The following is a 20135-nucleotide window of genomic DNA, read 5'->3' as shown; positions in this document are numbered from 1 at the left end:
CTGGTCAGAGGACTCTTTGGTGTTTGCTAGAGGACTCTTTGGTGTCTGGTAGAGGACTCTTTGGTAGAGGACTCTTTGGTGTTTGGTCGAGGCCTCTTTGGTAGAGGACTCTGTGGTGTTTGGTCGAGGCCTCTTTGGTAGAGGACTCTGTGGTGTTTGGTCGAGGCCTCTCATAGAGGACTCTGTGGTGTCTGGTAGAGGAATCTTTGGGGTTTAGTAGAGGACTCTTTGGGGTCTGGTAGAGGACTCTTTGGTAGTGGACTCTTTGGTGTCTGGTAGAGGACTCTTTGGGGTTTGGTAGAGGACTCTTTGGTGTCCGGTACAGGACTCTTTTGGGTTTGGTCGAGGACTCTGTGGGGTTTGGTAGAGGACTATTTGGTGTGAACTGGTCCTTTAAGTTCAGAGAGAGATTTTATTCTCTCGGTTTATCTTGTCATTGTAGGTAAACTAAAGAGTGCACCTGAGAACTTATGAAAACAAAGTTCCTCATAAGCAGGTGTAATCAATGAGGTTCATAACAGGTGTCAGATTTAATATTTAATATCTGCTGTCCATCTCGTTAATGCTTCTATTGTTATTATTATTCATAGAACGTCTCAAAGTCACGGAAGACCACTTAGAGCGTCGACAGTTTATGTGTGTCTCTTCCTCCTGGGGTGTATGCATGTTGTGTCTCTTTCCTCTGGTGTGTGTGTTTGTGTGTTGTGTCTCTTTCCCCTGTTGTGTGTGTGTTCAGGCTGTGTTAACTGTCTGATACGAACACCCTCAGTGTAATAAAATAAGTTTTTATCTGCAACAGAACTGAAATCAAGTTGCTATAAGTCTATAATAATAATATTTTAAGTGGTTCTCTAGTGCATGAGGAGTACTTTCGATAATAACAATATATTCAGTTGCACCTAAATTCAGAAGAAACACTTCATTACAAGTTAAGTCTGCTCTGAAATGGAGTGTATTACATTAGAATGTGTGTGCGTGTGTGTGTGTGTCGCTGAGCGGTCGGTAGAGGGCGCTAACAGCCGCGTTTCCTCTGCCTGTAGCTCAGCTGTCCACTAAAACACAACCTGTGTGTGCGCACGCGTGCGTGAATGTGGGCGCGCGTGTCTTCCTTCCTCGCTCTCGGGTCTCACGGTTACAGATTGATTCATTATGTCGATATGACACTTATGAATTACAATTCTTCATCATATCCTGCAGCAGAAACACATTTATGAGGCTCTTCTTAATAAAAAATAAATAATAATTTATTTATTGAATGAATTCCAGCATAAAGAGGTGAGCGTGACGATAAATCTATTGTGAAAAACTTCCAGGATGAACCCTCCCGGTCCTCCCCTCGCTCCTTCTCCCAGCCCCCCTCTGATTGGCTCTGCGCCGATAAACGTTCGAACCAGGCGGCCTGTGATTGGTCCACACCGCCGTCCGTCATCTGGTGGGTGGGGGGTTTGAGGGGTGTGAGGGAGGGGGGGGGGGGCACCCTGCTCTGTCTTTTGGCAACAGACGCGCGACTGCTGTTAGTGCGTCGAGCGGCGGAGGAAGTGAGCGTGTCTCGGTCCCACAGAGCAGCCGCGGCATCCCGCACCGTGCACGGACACCGGGACACCGGGAGCACGGATACTGCACTATTATTATTAAGATTACTATTATTATTGTTTTACTGACTGGAGACCACACATGCCCGCTTCAGTTCCCCGATGGTAACGGACCCGCGCGGCCGGAGACATGTGGACTAGTCCGGGGACGCGCGTCTCTCTCGTGAGTCTGATCCTGGTGCTGTGGGCCGAGGTGAGGACAACTTCTTCTCCTTCTTCTCCTTCTTCTCCTTCTTCTTCTTCTTCTTCTTCTTCTTCTTCTTCTTCTTCTTCTTCTTCTTCTTCTTCTTCTTCTTCTTCTTCTTCTTCTGCAGGGTGTGTTAACATTCCGGCGTTTTTGCACATAAGAATTTCACGAACCGATTATACTTGTATAAAAGGGGATGTGACAATAAAAACTTGAAACTTGAAACTTGAAACTTAATTGAGTCGAGTCACGTGACCTCTGGACGTCTAAATGTGCGCGTCCTTTTTGGGAGATGAAAAAAAAAAATCTTCTGAGTGATGAGGATAATAAGTGATGACGTCACGGCGAGGGGCGAAAGTTCTGTCTTTTTTTGAAAAGTGTCATCAGAAGTGCCGACGCAAAAAAGAAAGAAACGGATCTATTTGGATGAAAAGCTGTTTGCAGCTTCACCTGCTGAGTCTCACCCTCACGCGCAGGTTCGAGTCTCAGTGGGGTTCCACCGTGCCCCTGTAGTCGTGCTGGGAGTGACGTCACACGCACTACTTCCCCCTGAAATCATTTGACCCAAAACCTCCCGGTCATCATAATTCTCTGATATGAATCATAACTTCCATGTGACCTTATCACAGAGTCCTCTGCCGGTCTCACTCCCCCTGTCTCCCCCCAGGTGTGCCTCTCCACCGGGTACTTTGAGCTGCAGCTGGTGTCGGTTGGGAACCCCCGGGGCCAGCTCCTTAACGGGGACTGCTGCGACGCGGAGCGCAGCGCGGCGGAGGGCCACTGCGGCGCCGACGAGTGCGACACGTACTTCCGAGTGTGCTTAAAGGAATACCAGACGGAGGTCACGACGCACGGGCCGTGCACGTACGGCTCGGAAACTACTAAGGTCATCGGTGGAAATACTTTTCAGTTCAAGGGCGCGCAGAAGAGCGGACACAACCGGAACAACGACGCGGGGAAGATCCTCATCCCGTTCCAGTTCGCCTGGCCGGTAAGTGACGCGGAGCTCGGCGGCGCAGGTGGAGGTGGAGGAGGTCAAAGATGCTCTCACGTGCAGATTCTTTCCACGACACGTAGAATGTCAGAGGGACGTTTGGTTGTTTAGTAAGTCATTTGGCGCATGTGTGGCCACTCAGTCTGCGCGTGGCAGCTTTGATCTCTGATCAGCAGTCTCGTGAGGGATGTCGCGTTCTTCTATTGGAGATGTTTTTAAGTGGACGTGTGTGTGTGTGCAGGCACGTGCACAGACATTTTGGGGGGCAGGTGCTCAAACCAAAAAAAGGGCACCCAATGCCAAAACAAAATTCTGACAGAGTTGAAGCATAAGCAGCAATACACTGATGATGTTGTCCTCAACCTGGTCTCCTCTGGCAGCATGAGACCACTAGCTTACATTTTCTTTATGAATAAAGATGAATTATTATATAGCAACAACAGTACAAGCGTGAGCGCCGCGGAGCTTGTCGGGGCGAAATTCTCAGATAAATGCCCCGTCGGATATTAAAACACATTTGGGGGGACTTGATGACAGAAAGAGTAACTTTTATTCTTAAATACTGATGAATTTAAAAATTGGGCTCCAGCAAAAAGGGCACTTTTCTCATCCAGGGCAAAAGGGCTGGTGCTTGAGCACCACTAGGGCTCTATCTGTGCACGTGCCTGTGTGTGTGTGCACGTGCCCGTGTGTGTGTGTGCGTGTATGTGTGTGTGCGTGCGTGTGTGTGTGGCGCACGCGACGCAGGACTTTTATGCACAGCGCTGGTGCAGTTTGATGGGTCACTAAACACGCTGCTGTGTGGTACAGTGTGTGAGGGGCGTGTGTGTGTGTGCGTGTGTAGGGGAGTGTGTGTGTGTGTGTGTGTGTGTGTGTGGGGGGGGGGGGGGGGGCAGAGTGTTGATTAAGAAGTGGCAGGTAACTTATTATCTAATCCAAACAAACGTGGGAGCCAATCAGAGGCTGAGCCGGCGTGGGAAACAGGAACAGTCCCGACAGCCACAGCTTTATGGGAGCTGCTGTTCCTCTCACTGATCGGTATCAGCGGCCGTAACGGTGCAGGGGGAACGTCACAGGTTTGATTCCCACGGCAGCTGAGCGGGAGTCAAAGTGGGAAAGAGCAGCGGAGATGACGAAGTCTGAACGACCCCGAGGAGAAAAGAGAGAAGAGAGAAGCAGTTAGCTGGATGAATGATTGATGAAGTCCGACCGGTTCCATCTCATCCGGTTGGACCTCTGTTGGTGCTGAAGTTCTTTCTGTGAGACTGGAACGTGTTTCAGATCCGGGTTGAAGCGTCTTCCTGATCGAAGCCTTCTCTCTATACATTGTTTCCACTGATCTGGAAAAGGTTGAAACAAATAGATCAACACACTGTCCAGACTTCATGTTGATGGAGACGAGTGTATGGGAAGTCTCCTGGTGCTTCTCCAACTCCCGGATCGGCTCTCTGCTTCACATGTGTGTACGCAGAATATTACCAATACATGATGGATGCTTGGTCGACACAACGAGCAAAATGAAGTAAATACAGCCGTAAGCCGAGTCCTGCAGCGTGTGACGGACTTCAGATATGAGATGATGGTCAGGGAGCACGTCCTACATCCGGGCCGCTTTGTGCCGCTCCGCTCACATCGTGCCGCGCTCAGCTGTCGGGGGGGGGGGGGGGGGGGGGAGTCGTGGCGGGTCGGGTTCCACTAAGTTGTGTGTGACCCGGGCGGCGGGTATCGGTGTCACCGCGACCCAAACAAGCGAAGATCCTCCTCGGTCACTCTGGGCTGGGGACGCCTCTCAGGTTCACGCTCGACCCTGTGCTGTGTGTGTGTGTGTGTGTGTGTGTGTGAGTGTGTGTGTGCTCCTTCTGATGAGGTCGAAGCAGCTGAATAGTCATCACACCTCAAGCTTTCCAATCAGTTCTCCAGGTATCTGATTGGTTGTTGGGTATCTGGCTCGTGACCCTCTCTGTGTAACAACAACAACAACAACAACAATGCACACATACATTAGATGCATAAGAGCAAGTACATTACAACACTGGACTAGAACTTCATTGGAGGTTATTTACGTCACATGAGCTGAATGAATGAATGAATATTCTTTAATTGGCATCCAGCTGCTGTGGGGGCGGAGCTTCTGTTGATTGGTTAGTGTGATGTCAACCGGTGAAGAAGTAGTTCAGACGTGCGGCGCATCCGGTCCACCCTGCAGAAGGGATTCCTCCTCCTCCTCCTCCTCCTCCTCCTCCTCCTCCTCCTCCTCCTCCTCAGAGAGCAGAGGGACTTTCCTCATCCATCCCAAAGGTTGTGAAAGATGACGGAGGACTCACTCTGCTCACACGTTACTAGGCCAAAAACCCCAGAAGAGCTCCTCCTCCTCCCACGGACTGTGGTTGGCACTGTGGCACGCCGCCTGCGGCCAGACGGCGTGCCACGGTCACTAACAATGTGTGTGTGTGTGTGTGTGTGTGTGTGTGTACTCCTCCGGCCGGCCCCAGTAATCTGGGCCACTGGTCCTGACGGGAATTAGCTGCAGAGAAGAAATACAAAAAGAAAGAAGGACATTGTTGTCATCTCCCCTTCATGTCCACCCCGAAGGGGAAAGAAGGGTCTTTAGTGACATCTTTTATTCTTTTATTTGGATGAGCGGGGGGTAATTGACTGATGGAGCGAGGGATGATGGGGAAAAGAGAGCGGAAGAGGCCCCCCCTTCAAAATATAAAAACCTTGAGGGTTCTGTCACAAGGGAAAGAGTTTATTTATAGGAGGCAGAACTTTAGTTTTGAACAGCAGAATTAAGTTTTTACTAGGGCTGTGAAACGATTAAAATTTTTAATCGGGTTAATCACAGGTTTTTGTGGATTAATCATGATTAATCACATATTACCGATATTCTCGGTATATTTTGTGAGAACATAGAGATTTATGACAAAAGACGGATATATACATTTATACATTCTTCTATACAATGGTGCTGCAACTCAGCAGTTATTTAGCAGTTTTCTTCCATATGGAACATTAATACAACTTCATCCTAAACAGAATGTTTAACCCTCCTGTTGCCTTTCGGGTCAATTTGACCCCATTCAATGTTTAATGTTGGTGTTCTTTGGGGTCAATTTGACCCCAGGCTGTTTTTCACTGTGTCAAACATATCAGAAATATCAACTTTTTTATTTATTTAAAGGGCTATTTAGGTAGTCAACAAACAAACATAAAGTACCTCACACTTAAACTTGGGAAACAATATTAATTCTAATAATTTTCTGGAGGTTTTAATTGCTGGGGTCAAATTGAGCCCGAGGGTAAAATATGTTAGCAAATGTAAAGGTAACAGGAGGTTAAACAGAGCATTTTTCTCTTGTTTGTCAACTATTAACTCCACCATGATACAATCTAAAGGTGGACAGATTGACAAGTGACTTTGTTTTTGCTCGGTCCCGATGCGCGCGCACGGAGCTCTGTGGCGCGCCAGACGGAGATCGATAAGTGTTAACGCAACGCGAAGAGACAGAAATGACATGCTGCTGTGGAGATACGATCAACAACAGACGTTTAGTTTAATAAAAGAACAAAGACGTGCTATAGAGAACATGTCAGGGGGCGGGCCAATCTTTTTAATGTCATGCGATCTACCGACACTACGCCGCGATCGACTGGCAGGTCGCGATCGACGTGTTGAGACCAGTGGCGTCCCTAGGCTAAAAAACATCCGGGGCTAAAGCCCCGGATGTTTTTTCATTAGCCCCGAATGTTTTCAACCAAAAAAAAAAAAAGATTTGGTACACAAGTGGTTAACACCTCCAGGTCGCACGTGACGTCATTCACCCAAAACAGCGGAGTCAGACTGGCAGCAGGCGCACATAACAGCAAGCTGCTGCCTGAGAGTGTTTCTATGTCTACAAATTTCGCTGCTTCACTCTTCTGGGCTAAGCCCAGCGCCGCCGCTCCCATAACGCGCATCGCTCTGCCGTGATACGCGCCGACACATCCGCGCATACAGGTGAGCACACTCTCACTCGAAAAACTCACTAGCACCCCGTCCCCCGTCGACAACGCTCGCACTGGCTAAGCCCCGGATGTATCCAAATCCTAGAGACGCGCCTGGTTGAGACCCCTGATCTACAGGAAGTGAAAGTCGTAACAAGGTTTCCGTAGGTGAACCTGCGGAAGGATCATTACCGATGAACAGACCGTCTGCATGAGAGCGGACAGAGTTCAGATTGAAGTGGTGGATTGGAAGCTCATTTTGCAAGTTACTTTTTTTTCGTCCCGACGACCAACAACAGACGAATTGGAAGCTCATTCTGCGCATGCGTTAAATGCGTAAAAAAAAAAAAACTAGTTAAACCTGTAATTGGATTAACTGAGTTAACGCGTTATTTTTCACAGCACTAGTTTTTACTTCTTCTCCTCCCACTAGCCTCACCCAGAACTCTCTCCATCTCACCCTCTCTCTCTCTCTCCCTCCACGAGCCACACCCAGATCTCACCCTCTCTCCCTCTCATGCACCCTCTTTCTCCCTCTCACCCTCTCTCTCTCCCCCCTCTCACCCTCTCTCTCTCTCCCTCTCTCTAACTACCTCCCTCCCTCCCTGTCCCTCACCCTCTCTCTCCCTCCCTCTCTCCTTAAGGGGTATTTTTAGCGGCTGTCCTCCCCTCACCCCTCTTGTAAGTCAATCGAGGATCAAGGGTTCTCACTCCTTTAGTTTCATTGCCCGTTCATTTACTCCCTTAGCCTGGCAGATCTGAGAGGACAGAGGTGGAACAGCTGGTCCTCCTCCTCCCCCTCCTCCTCCTCCTGGGATAAACGTTTTAGTGAAACAATATTAGGGAAACATGCTATGATTACAGCGTAGACTAAGCCAAAGATCAGCTCCCCTGGAGGAGTATCGGTGAGCAATCACAGAGTGCACTGTTGGATGCCTCTGTCTCCTTCCCTTGTTCCCTTGATGCCAACGGTCGTCTCCTTTGGTTCATTTGCCAAGTGCATCTCTTGGGCCTCCTCCATCAGGAGCTCCTCTCGGTTCAGTGACTCTTTTAATGGTTGATTCGTTTTTTGGGGGGGTGAAGAAAGGGTTGGGCCGAGAGTCAGAGGAAGACACGGTTTGGTAGGTTTGGTGTCCAGAGAGGAAACAACAGAACCAGATGAAGACCGCTCAGCAACTCATCTGCTCCTCCACATGAGCTCGATGTCTGGAGACGTTACGTAGCCGGTAGAGGAATGAGGTCGTCCTGAACTTTAGAAAGATTCTGTCATCCCAAAACATCGGCTACTCATCTGCTACCCATCGACTACCATCGACTACTCATCGACTACCATCGACTACTCATCGACTACCATCGACTACCCATCGACTACCATCGACTACTCATCGACTACCATCGACTACTCATCGACTACCATCGACTACCCATCGGCTACCATCGACTACTCATCGACTACCATCGACTACCCATCGGCTACCATCGACTACCATCGACTACTCATCGGCTACCATCGACTACCATCGACTACTCATCGACTACCCATCGGCTACCATCGACTACTCATCGACTACCATCGACTACTCATCGACTACTCATCGACTACCATCGACTACTCATCGACTACCATCGACTACTCATCGACTACCATCGACTACTCATCGACTACCATCGACTACTCATCGACTACCCATCGACTTCTTATCGATTACCTATCGACTACCATCGACTACTCATCGACTACCCATCGGCTACCATCGACTACTCATCGACTACCATCGACTACCCATCGACTACCATCGACTACTCATCGACTACCATCGACTACCCATCGACTACCATCAACTACTCATCGACTACCCATCGACTTCTTATCGATTACCTATCGGCTATCATCGGCTACCTATCGGCTACCCATTGACTACCCATCGACGACCTATAGACTACCTATCGACTACCCATCGACAACCCATCGACTACTTATTGACTACCTATAGGCTACCATCGACTGCCCAACGACTACCCATCGACTACCCATCGACTACTCATCGACTACCTATCGACTACCATCGATTACCCATCGGCTACCTTCGACTACTCATCGGGTACCATCGACTACCCATCGAATATCCATCGACTACCATTGTTTGCGACGGCTCCAGTTTGAACAGACTTCATTGGCTGTGAGAAAGGTCTCTGCAATGTGTGTGTGTGTGTGTGTGTGTAGCCAGTAGGGATGGGTATCGTTTGGGTTTTTTCCGATACCGGTGCTAAACCGGTACTTTTAAAACGATACCGGTGCCTAAACGGTGCCTGAACCGATACTTTTTTTTTAAAACGCACAATGAGGACATTAAAAACCTCTTTGGCCATATTCCCTGTAGAAGCCGTTATCATGGAGCACTGACGGATATCAGACTGTTAACAAACACAATATATGTTCTCCATTATATGTGATATGTATTGTCATGTGCAGACTTTATAGGGTTAATCCTGTCACTGTTTTGATGGGCAAAGAGAACAACCAATCAGAGGTACTGAAGATGACACGTGACAAATAAAGCTTTGCTTCTGACAGCGAGAGTTCCACTGAAACAAAGTGACGCCCCACGCCCACGGTCTTTATTCCTCCGTCATTATATTCCCGGTAACACCGGGTATACAGCCGGGATCGCTGTACATCAACACATCTGCTAGCAGACTGTCACGCTCGTAGCTCGTAGCTAGCGCTAGCTACGAGCTAGCTTATGCATGGTTATAATGGCTAATTTATTATTTCTTGGGCTACTTTTATGAATGCAAGACTTGCAATCAACGTTACGGTACTAATCTGAGTTCAGGCTGCTCGTCATCATCGGTCTCCACGTGTTCAGGGTGACCGGTGACGGTCTCCCCGTCGCGCCCAGCCTGACGCTGGTGTGCTCGACACGGGCTCAGGTAGTCACACACGGCCACGCCTCCGCTGTCAAACTTAAATATGAGAGGCTCGTAACCTGCTGACAGGGCGGAATCACGAGAGAAGTTCACAACAATAGTTTTTTTCAATTTCAATCGGCTCAGGCACCGGAAAGAAGCACCGAAATGTGCGTTGCGTTTCGGTCCGGGTAATACCGGTTGTATTGGAACCGGTACCATATTGGCACCGGGTTTCGGTACCCAACCCTAGTAGCCAGTCCGCTCAACTTTCCCACGCTGCTGCTGGCTCTGCGTTAGCTGACCAAGTTCTGAGGCGTGAACGATGTGCGATTAGCTGCACGGTCGGTCTGAACTGATCGATTGCTGAAGGTGCTGCTGTGTGTGTGTGTATGTTTGTGTGTGTCTGTGTTTTTGTGTTTAGGGGCAGCTTTGTGTCCTTGTGCTGGGAATATGTTCTCACAGTTTCACAGAACAGGCCCACACAAGATGAACCTCGGGCCAGGGTTAAAACTTGGCTAAAGGTTGAAGTCTCCAGAGAACCCAGTGAGTCGGTGTGTTCTGTGATTCTGGTATTTCATGTTTCTGGTAAACATGTTGTGACCAATTCTGATAGAAAAGCTTCTTTTACTTATACTTCTATACAACTAGAGGAGTCGCCCTCTGGTGGTCAGTAAAGACAATGCAGCTTTAATACATGAAGCATAGACTTCTATACAACCAGAGTCCCTCTTTCCTGGGAACCAATCAGAATGCTTCATGAGGTTGCCTTAAACATGCACTGAGATGTCCCTGTATTCATTTCAATGGACCCCTACCAGCCAATCAGAGACGAGTTGTATTATTATGTATTTTCCGTACACATGGCATATTATGAAATCATGGCCGAGCCCACCGTGTGCAGTGTGTACAGATCAGTTTCATGCATGTGTTCGTCTGCACATGAACGTGTGAGTGTGTGTGTGTGTCTGTGAGTCTGTGAGTGTGTGTATGTGTGTGTGTGACCTTTATTACTCCTGTTATTAATAAGCTGTCCTCTCTGCTCGTCGTGTTCCTCAACATGGCCGAACGCTGCACACTTCTAACAGCTGTGTGTGTGCAGATCACATGTCCACCTGCAGGTGGAGGTGTGTGTGTGTGTGTGTGTGTGTTAGTTCTAATTTCCCACTTGACTCACAGTAGTGGCTCACAGGGCTGAGGGAGAGAGAGGAAGAGGGATAGAGAGAGAGAGAAAGAGAGGGAGAGAGAGAGAGAGAGAGTTATTCTCCTCTTGTTTTTCTCGTTCTTCTCTCGTTCTTCTTCTCCTACTCCTCTCATTCTTCTTCTCCTCTTGCTCTTCTCGTTCTTCTTCTCTCGTTATTCTTCAACATGTCAGGGTCTGAGGGCATTGAGGGTCTCTGAGAGGCTACATGTCAGGGTCTGAGGGTGTTGAGAGTCTCTGGGGGGCTACATGCCAGGGTCTGAGGGTCTCTGGGGGGCTACATGTCAGGGTCTGAGGGTGTTCAGGGTCTCTGGGGGGCTACATGCCAGGGTCTGAGGGTCTCTGGGGGGCTACATGTCAGGGTCTCTGGGGGGCTACATGTCAGGGTCTGAGGGTGTTCAGGGTCTCTGGGAGGCTACATGTCAGGGTCTGAGGGTGTTGAAGGTCTCTGGGGGGCTACATGTCAGGGTCTGAGGGTGTTGAGGGTCTCTGCGGGGCTACATGTCAGGGTCTGAGGGTGTTGAAGGTCTCTGGGGGGCTACATGTCAGGGTCTGAGGGTGTTGAGGGTCTTTGCGGGGCTACATGTCAGGGTCTGAGGGTGTTGAGGGTCTTTGCGGGGCTACATGTCAGGGTCTGAGGGTGTTGAGGGTCTTTGCGGGGCTACATGTCAGGGTCTGAGGGTGTTGAGGGTCTTTGCGGGGCTACATGTCAGGGTCTGAGGGTGTTGAGGGTCTTTGCGGGGCTACATGTCAGGGTCTGAGGGTGTTGAGGGTCTTTGCGGGGCTACATGTCAGGGTCTGAGGGTGTTGAGGGTCTCTGCGGGGCTACATGTCAGGGTTTCTGGACCTCTGACATGTAGCGTCTTCTCTCCATCATCAGCGTGTAGCTGATGGATTTAAGGTGGTATTACTAAATGATTACTTTAAGAGACCCTCAGAACAGCCACAAATAGATCCTCAAAGTGAACTGGGTCATGTCTCTGTTCTGATGAGATGAGTCTGAACCAGGTTTGGGGGGGGGGTCTCGTCATGTTAATAATGTGCTAAATTAACCATGGCGGCTCCTCATGTGTTATTCATGAGGAACAGGTGTGACGTGACAGGTGTTGCTTTTCTTTTCTCTTCACAGCTCCTGAAAGTTGTTAATTGGTTTCTTTTCTTTTCTTTTCTCACTTTTTTATTTATTTAATTACTATTTAATTAAGTTGACGTTTACACCTGCACGTTTCAATTAAAGGAACGTTGCTCTTTATTTTAATCGACCTCGAGGAGGAAAAGTGCAGAGGGAAGTGAACCGTCAACCTTGTGATGAAAAAACAATATTAAACATTTTTAAAAAGCACAAATATGCGGAAAGATTAGGAAATCGAATCGATTGAAAGTCTCCGTATCTCGTGCGCTGCTCCTTTAAGGAACTAGGAACTCATCTGTGGAATAATAATTAAATATAATTTGTATATTTTGTTTTTTCATAAGCTTTCCACCTGCATTATTTTATATTTTTTCTCCCAATTGTCACTTTATTATCTCCACGGGGACATGAAACCAGGAGGTTGGCTCCGCCTCCTCGTGGTCGCGGCGCTGCCGGCGCTCCGGGGGGCGTAAGGCAATTAAATCCAGATTAAATCTCACGGAGCTGCAGCCCGTGCGGTTGATCCCCGGCGGAGAGCCGCACGCCGCCGGCTGCTCGAGCCCTAATTATTATTAATTTATTCATTGAACAGGTGAAACCCAAAGCCCTCTGACTCCTGGAAATTGGTTAGGAGGTGTCAGGTGTCTCCTTCACACTGAACCCCCCCAACCCACCTCCCCCAAGACAGATCACAAGGAGTCGACTCCTAAAGTCCCACAGCAGGGACACTTTGATCCTGCAGCTCGTGTCCTTCAAGACACACACAGAGAAACACACACACACACACACATACAGAGAAACACACAGAGACCCCCCCCCACACACACACATACAGAGAAACACACAGAGACCCCCCCCCCACACACACACATACAGAGAAACACACAGAGACAAACACACACACACACACACAGACATACACACACACACACACACCGAGACACACACAGACACACACACTTGATCCTCAGTGGTTCTTCGATAGAGACGTTGGTGTATTCTGTGAGTTCAGATCTTCTGATGACAACAACAACATAATATTTATATGTTTAGTAGTTTTTAGTAGAACTGTCAGCAGGACTTTTTCACTCTGGGATAATATATTATATTTAGATTATATATATATATATATATATATTAGGGCTGTCAATCGATTAAAAAAAATTAACTAATTAATCGCACATTTTGAAATTCATTAATCGCGATTAATCGCGATTAATCGCAATTTAAAGTTACAAATTAAAAGTTCATTCTTTTTAAAGACCAAACTTCACACAGAGCTGTGTTTTCAAAGAGGCTCCTACCTATAAAGTGCCAGCGAGGTATTTAATATTGTGGATGATAAATTGTTTCTTCAGTGAAACATCAGATTAGTAAAAAAAAAGAAGTATATTGAGACCCCATTGGTCCTGTCATCTTTAACACTGAACAGCAGAACCAGTGGCCTTGGTAACTGACTGACATTCACATATGTCACGTTCACCCTCTGGAGGCTGGGCTCATTTTATACATTTGACAACAAAAAATTAAATTCACCTTTTAAAGGCGTTTGCATATGACACATACCCCCGTGTTCTACATCAAACATTCCAGAACAATCTCAGCTCTATTCAATGAGGCTCATTGTCCTCGCGCCGTGTTCTCTGCTCTCTGACTGACAGGCTGCTCTAGAGTCTCACCCGTGAGGTGGGAGGTCCTTTGTGATTTACTGAGTGTTCATTGGTTGTTTTTCCCCCAAAATGTTGACAGACAAACGGATTGACCAATCACGGTGAAGGTTTCGTGTGACAAGTTATTTCCGCGCCGCGTCACCCGACACGTCGCCCCTTCGTTCCTCTGTGTATCAGAGGGGGAGACGGGAGGAAGGAGGAGCAGGAGGAAACACGACTGATTCATCCACGAGTTAAACTGATTTCGCGGAGAAATAATTGTTTTAAAAACGGAAACAGTGTTAAACCGTACTGCCGCGGTTTGACACTCGGTTTGAGTGTAAAAACTTCAACGAACACCGGAAGTAAACAAAGTTGCGTTAATTGCGTAAAAATATTTTAGTGCGTTAACGCGGCCAAATTAATCGCATAGATTAACGCGTTAACGCTGACAGCCCTAATATATATATATATATATTGTTGTGCTGCTATCTGCTTAGTATGGATGACATCACTGTCACAACCGTCATGACATATTTTAGATAAAAGATTTGGTGTATAAAGAACCGATAGTTCTGGCTCCGGTGATGATGTAACTCTTCATCATGAGGTTGATTCTTGGAGCCAGACTGAGGGTTTCTCTCCGTAACCAACGAGGTTAGCAGCCTCACGCCAGCACACGGCCGCGTGTCTGGTAGAGTCTCCTCACCGTGACCTTCCCCGAACGCCGAGCACCATCATGTGACCTCTACCGCATCAGCTCTCCACCTCTTACCTTCTTTCTGCCTCCTCTCCATCTCTAATCTCTCCACGTTGGATTCTCCCCTGCAGCCCTCGGCCCCTCCGGTCGGATTCGGGTCGTGGGAACTCACAGCCGGGGCTCCGGCCCACGCCGTCCACGGACCGCGAGCGCCGCTTCGGTTTGTTTGCTGATGGCCGTGAAGGAAGAAAAAAAGGAAACAAATGTCCTGCACCTGAAACAACCCAGAGTTTGAGTTTGTTGCTCCGGGATGGAGCAGTTTGTCTCCTCTGGGAGGAAGTAGGGAGTAGTGTTTAGGAGTAGTGTTTAGGAGTAGTGTTTAGGAGTAGTGTGCAGGGGTAGTGTGTAGGAGTAGTGTGTAGGGGTAGTGTGTAGGAGTAGTGTGTAGGAGTAGTGTTTAGGAGTAGTGTTTAGGAGTAGTGTGCAGGGGTAGTGTGTAGGAGTAGTGTGTAGGAGTAGTGTGTAGGAGTAGTGTTTAGGCAGTGGCGTGCCGTGGGCCTGGGGCCTGGGCCTTCAGTGAGGTCCTACACAGTCCCACCCGAATTAATCCACCTCGTATTACTATCATTATGATGCCATGGCTCTCTAGACACGATACAGTTAGACAGAGACACAGTATAACCAGGCGTTGCGTCACCTTGAAATTGACATTTTTATTCAGAGAATCGCAGGGGAAGAGTGCAATACAGTAAACATAGTCGAGTGCAACAGAGTTATATTAATATTCTTCTTCTATCCATTTCTGGTCCACAAACTTTGAGCTTTAAGTCCAACTTTTTTTTACAGTGTGTTCACTAAACAGCGCATTGTCACCCAAAGCAGTTTCACCGTGATGATGGAGATGAAAGTTCCTGTTTACCCAAACACATGACACAATTAATGAGTCTTTTCAATATTTCCCTATTTTTCTTCACCTTTTCATTGTGCAGCTCCGTTGCCCTGCGCGCTTGTTGGTTGATCTGTAGATCCACTCGGGTGTCACCAAAAGTTTTCAAAAGCACCGATGCTTGTAGGTGCCGAGCCGTACTTTGGTGTCTCGTTGCTGCCTTGGTTAGACAACTCAAGTTTGCAAAGCCAGTGTGGCTCCAAACACCAAATCGATCACTTGCAAATAATAGGCATTCCCAGCAGTCCGGTGTGCAGAGCTTCTCGGAGCCTGAGCCGTTGGTAGCGCTCGTAGTTGGAACTTTGAAAGTGGCGAACGAACCCCTTCCCCGCCTGTGACGGGCTTTGTAGCGTCGGCGTCGGTCTTAAAGTTCGTCTTGAGAATGGCGTTATAATTATATCCTCGACCAAATCGATATCTTCTCCTCCTTCCGCAAATTGTGGGTTGAAAAAACAGCTTAGTAGTACGCAAATTAATTCATTTATCAAATTCAGTTTCCTAGTTCTGAGGTTCTGCATATACCTGCCCATAGGCCCCGCCTCTCAATATTGGTAATCCAATCAAAAGACGTGCACGCCCTCCGCCTGCTAGCTGCTCCTGTGCCGGTTCCGGGGCCAGCTAGCAGGCCTAGAGGAGCCAACTCTAAAGCTGATTGGTTGACACAAAAGTGTCATTCCCATTCACTTTAAGCTACCAGCGCCCGCAATGTTGTTTCTGAAGGCCTAAGGGCAGATTTTAGACCCCTAGCAACACATGATGGCTGAATATGATTGGATAAAAGATCTAACATAGCAACCAAGAGGAATGCTATGAAATGAAGAGTATAACTCTTACTCTGGGGAATAATTGAATACATATTTGTGGAAAAATATATTTAGAATTTTTTAAATATTCTGATGATGTTTAGGCCAGCAGAGAAGGCCTTGCTGGCCCTGACGGCCCACCGATGTGTGCAGGAGTGACGTGCGGTGAGGTTCATGGTTGGTGAGGCACTGACTCCTTTAGTGTCAGATTTACAAATATATAAACCCAAAAGGGGCTTATTCAATTGGCTCCTGATTATTTCATGTCTCATCAGCATTCTTCACACAACACACACGCACACGGTACATATTACAGATACGTAAGGTAAGAAAAGGTTTGAAGCAAACCTTTTAGGTCCGTCGTTGGTCTACCTGTGTTAATCACGTTCACTTTTAACTGAAAGACCAGTTTTGATACATGTTTAAGCTTAGATATATAATCCTCTTCCATGTTGGCAGTCTGGCGGAGCAAAATACAAAAACAAACGGACTTGACTCGCCTGGCGCCTCTGCGTAGAAGAAGCAGCAACAAGTACCCGTTGGCTCACTAGCGCCCCTTCAGTGAGGCGGAGTATTATCTGCCTCACCGCGCCTTTTCACTGCGGTTTTATTTCCCATCAGCAAACTAAATATGTCACTTACAAACATTACACTGTAATGGTTAAAGACCTTAGCCAGACTGTGGAAAATCAGGGTAAATAAACATATCTGCAAACATTATATTGGCGACATGCAGAGATACGGCAACCCGCACGGGCCAATTGCATGTCTCAACCCAGCTTGTGATGGATTGCGTAATCAGAGGTGAGGCTCGACTCGTCGCTGCCTCAACTCTCGATTCATCCTGTATTTGAACAGGAAATAGGCAAATTCAGCGATTTTGACTATACAATGTTCAAGTTCATGTTATCATTATTTATTTTTTCCTTTTTTTACTCAGGGTAGGCAGGTGAGGCTCTGCCTCCCCTGACCGCACGTCCCTGGTGTGTAGGAGTATTGTGCAGGAGTAAGATACGTTCCCTCATCCCAAGTGTCTAAAATGCCCAGATCTCTGAGTCCAGATCCCTGAGTCCAGATCCCTGAGTCCAGATCCCTGAGTCCAGATCCCTGAGTCCAGATCCCTGAGTCCAGATCCCTGAGTCCAGGTCCCAAAGTCCAGGTCCCAAAGTCCAGATTCCTGAGTCCAGGTCCCTGAGTCCAGGTCCCAAAGTCCAGATTCCTGAGTCCAGGTCACTGAGTCCAGGTCACTGAGTCCAGGTCCCTGAGTCCAGGTCCCTGAGTCCAGGTCCCTGAGTCCAGATCCCTGAGTCCAGATCCCTAAGTCCATGTCCCTGAGTCCAGATCCCTGAGTCCAGATCCCTGAGTCCAGGTCACTGAGTCCAGATCCCTGAGTCCATGTCCCTGAGTCCAGATCCCTAAGTCCAGGTCCCTGAGTCCAGATCCCTAAGTCCAGGTCCCTGAGTCCAGATCCCTGAGTCCAGGTCACTGAGTCCAGATCCCTAAGTCCAGGTCCCTGAGTCCAGATCCCTGAGTCCATGTCCCTGAGTCCAGATCCCTAAGTCCAGATCCCTGAGTCCATGTCCCTGAGTCCAGATCCCTAAGTCCAGATCCCTGAGTCCATGTCCCTGAGTCCAGATCCCTGAGTCCATGTCCCTGAGTCCAGATCCCTAAGTCCAGATCCCTGAGTCCAGATCCCTGAGTCCAGGTCCCTATGGAGAGAATCAATGCAGTACCAAGTACCCTGTAGCAAGTTATCACATCCCTGCTGGTCCCGGGGAAGTGACAAAGAATTCAAAGAATCATGTTGTGGCTCTGAAACCAGGTTCTTACCCCCCCCTCTCCCCCCCCCCCCGGCGTGGGAACCAGGCGTTGTTTCCCGGCGTTCCTGAAATGCTTCATAAGTGTGAAAGTTGTTTTCCTCATATCTAAGTTTCTGTGTGAACTCGTCATCGTCGTGAAGTTTCATATCTGAGTTTCGGTTTCCCGGTGATAACCTCCCCCCCCCCCCCCCCTGTGCTGCAGAGGGCCTACACCGTGATCCTGGAGGCCTGGGACAGAGACAACGGCTCACACAGCAACGGTGAGCATCACTACGTTTATTCTTTATTGTTTTAAATGCTTTAATATCATTTAATTATTATAATTATGATGTCATATTTCTATTGTTTATCATATCACAAGGTTTTTTATTAGTTTTTATTAATTTAACAACATTCTTTTATGGATTATTCTAAAGAGTATTTTTCAAAACACTTTCGCCATTTCATATTTGAATATTTCATTAATTCATCTCTTAAAGACAAACCATCGTAAGACAAAAGAAAAGGTTTCTGTTGATGTAATCACTGTTTATCATCTGGTTGTCATGGTGATGACACAAAGAGATTATTTTTTACCACTGGAGTAATATTTGGTTATAAGATAATAAATCAGGTTCATGATATAACGCGCGTCTCGTGTTGATGACATCATCACCATAATATCTCAGGCTCCGGCCACGTCGTCAGCTTGTCGTGATGCATCGCTCTCCTGATTGGCAGGCAGCTCGTTTGCTCCGCCTCTCCGTGGTCGTTCTATAGTATCGTTAAGCCCCTCCCCCCTTTCCCCCTTTCCTCTGATGTCTGACTCCCGATTGGCTGCTCCAGCTCCCTCCACTCATCCCCCAACGGGAGGGATGCTTAGGAAGGGGGCGGGGCTTGGGGGTCCCGCCGAGTGAAATTGTTTCGTCTTCTCGGCTAAAAATACCGACGCGCCGCCATGTTTGTGACGAGGCCTCCTTCCACAGGTGTTGTTGTTTACTCCCGAGCGTGAGAGCGACGGCAGGACCCGACCTGTTGGAGGGGCGGAGCCAGCTGGCGTGCTGAAGCCTCTCCTGGTTCACACAGAACACGGCGGCACAGAAAGTAGATCCCAGAAACCAACATGTGGATCCATCCGCCGCTGAAAATAGTCCCCAACTACTTTCCTCGTGTTTAAAGGCGACGGAGCCCGGCTGCTTGAGGATGTGGCCCGCCTCTTTCTAACGGCGATAACGAGTGTAACAAACACAGGACCGTCACTCAGGAGACCGCTGCTCGTGTCTCGTGTGGAACATTTAAACACTCGTGACTCAACGTTTAAACAGCCAGTTGGTGTTTGTTTATTTATTCATCTGGAACACAAAGCGTGATCTTTGCGTTGGTAACCGTAACCAAGGCCTTCGAGCTGCACGGGGAGTTAAGCTCCGCCCTGATGACGATCGGTGCACGAGGAGGATGATAATGATCACGCGGCTGTGATGAAGAGATGAGTTGTAACCACGGCGTCGTCTTGTGCCTGAAGCCCTGCAGCAGGGCACAGCCGCCCCACGCAGAGGAGGCGTGGAGGGAGGAAACATTGTAGCTTCTTATTAAAGTCATAACTAAGAGATGAAAACACAACAACATGAAGAGAGCGTGACAACGTCGTGTTTTCTAATTATTTCAGCTTCAGGTTTCATGATCATCTTTAAAGTTTGACATCATTATGTCATAAAAATAGGTGTCCAAAGGTGCGTTCACACCAAAAGCGATGCGATTTTTCGCGTCGCCCAAAACGCGTGAGTTTACTCGCTCGCCATTCTCCATGTTCACGCCATAAGCGTCGAGACGCTCCGCGAGGGGCGGGGCTTATCTCCGTGTCTCGTCTCCGTAAAGACCGTTATCATCTCCTTCATCCACCAGAGTAACTAACCACTAGTTCTGCTTTATATTAGTTGTGGACTTCACACACACTGACGCCCTCGTGTTTGGGTTCATGACATCACCCGTAGGCTCACTCAGCTCGGTCACTTTCACCGATGAAGTTGCTGTTACGTCTGAAAGACTTCCGCTTCCAGCGCTATGAGAGCGGAACATCTAAACGCTGTCATTGGGTTCATAACATTATCATATATAATATATGTCATTGTGTTCATAACATTATTGTCCATCTTGTTCTGATTCAACTGCGGCGGGACAGCGATGACGCGCGGAGCAACTCAAGAGCTGATTGGCCCGAGTTGCGAGATTACCGCCTTA

At 48.1% G+C, this 20135-nt stretch overlaps 1 protein-coding gene across 2 annotated transcripts in view; it reads left to right on the top strand.

The window, feature by feature from the left end:
* Positions 1-1545: 1545 nt before the first annotated feature.
* The window catches only part of LOC130201448 (protein jagged-2-like), a 46638-nt gene continuing 28048 nt past the window's right edge, over positions 1546-20135 (top strand). For both annotated transcript variants that reach the window (XM_056426474.1, XM_056426473.1), the window contains exons 1-3: positions 1546-1785; positions 2447-2770; positions 18121-18178. In XM_056426474.1, coding sequence (XP_056282449.1) covers positions 1723-1785; positions 2447-2770; positions 18121-18178 — 445 coding nt within the window. In that variant the 5' untranslated portion in view covers positions 1546-1722. The remainder of the gene's footprint in view (positions 1786-2446; positions 2771-18120; positions 18179-20135) is intronic.

Source organism: Pseudoliparis swirei, chromosome 11 (genome assembly GCF_029220125.1).
Source record: "Pseudoliparis swirei isolate HS2019 ecotype Mariana Trench chromosome 11, NWPU_hadal_v1, whole genome shotgun sequence".
NCBI classification, from domain to species: Eukaryota; Metazoa; Chordata; class Actinopteri; order Perciformes; family Liparidae; genus Pseudoliparis; species Pseudoliparis swirei.
The sequence above is the reverse complement of the archived record's forward strand: the minus strand, read 5'-3'. Positions and strand labels throughout refer to the sequence as shown.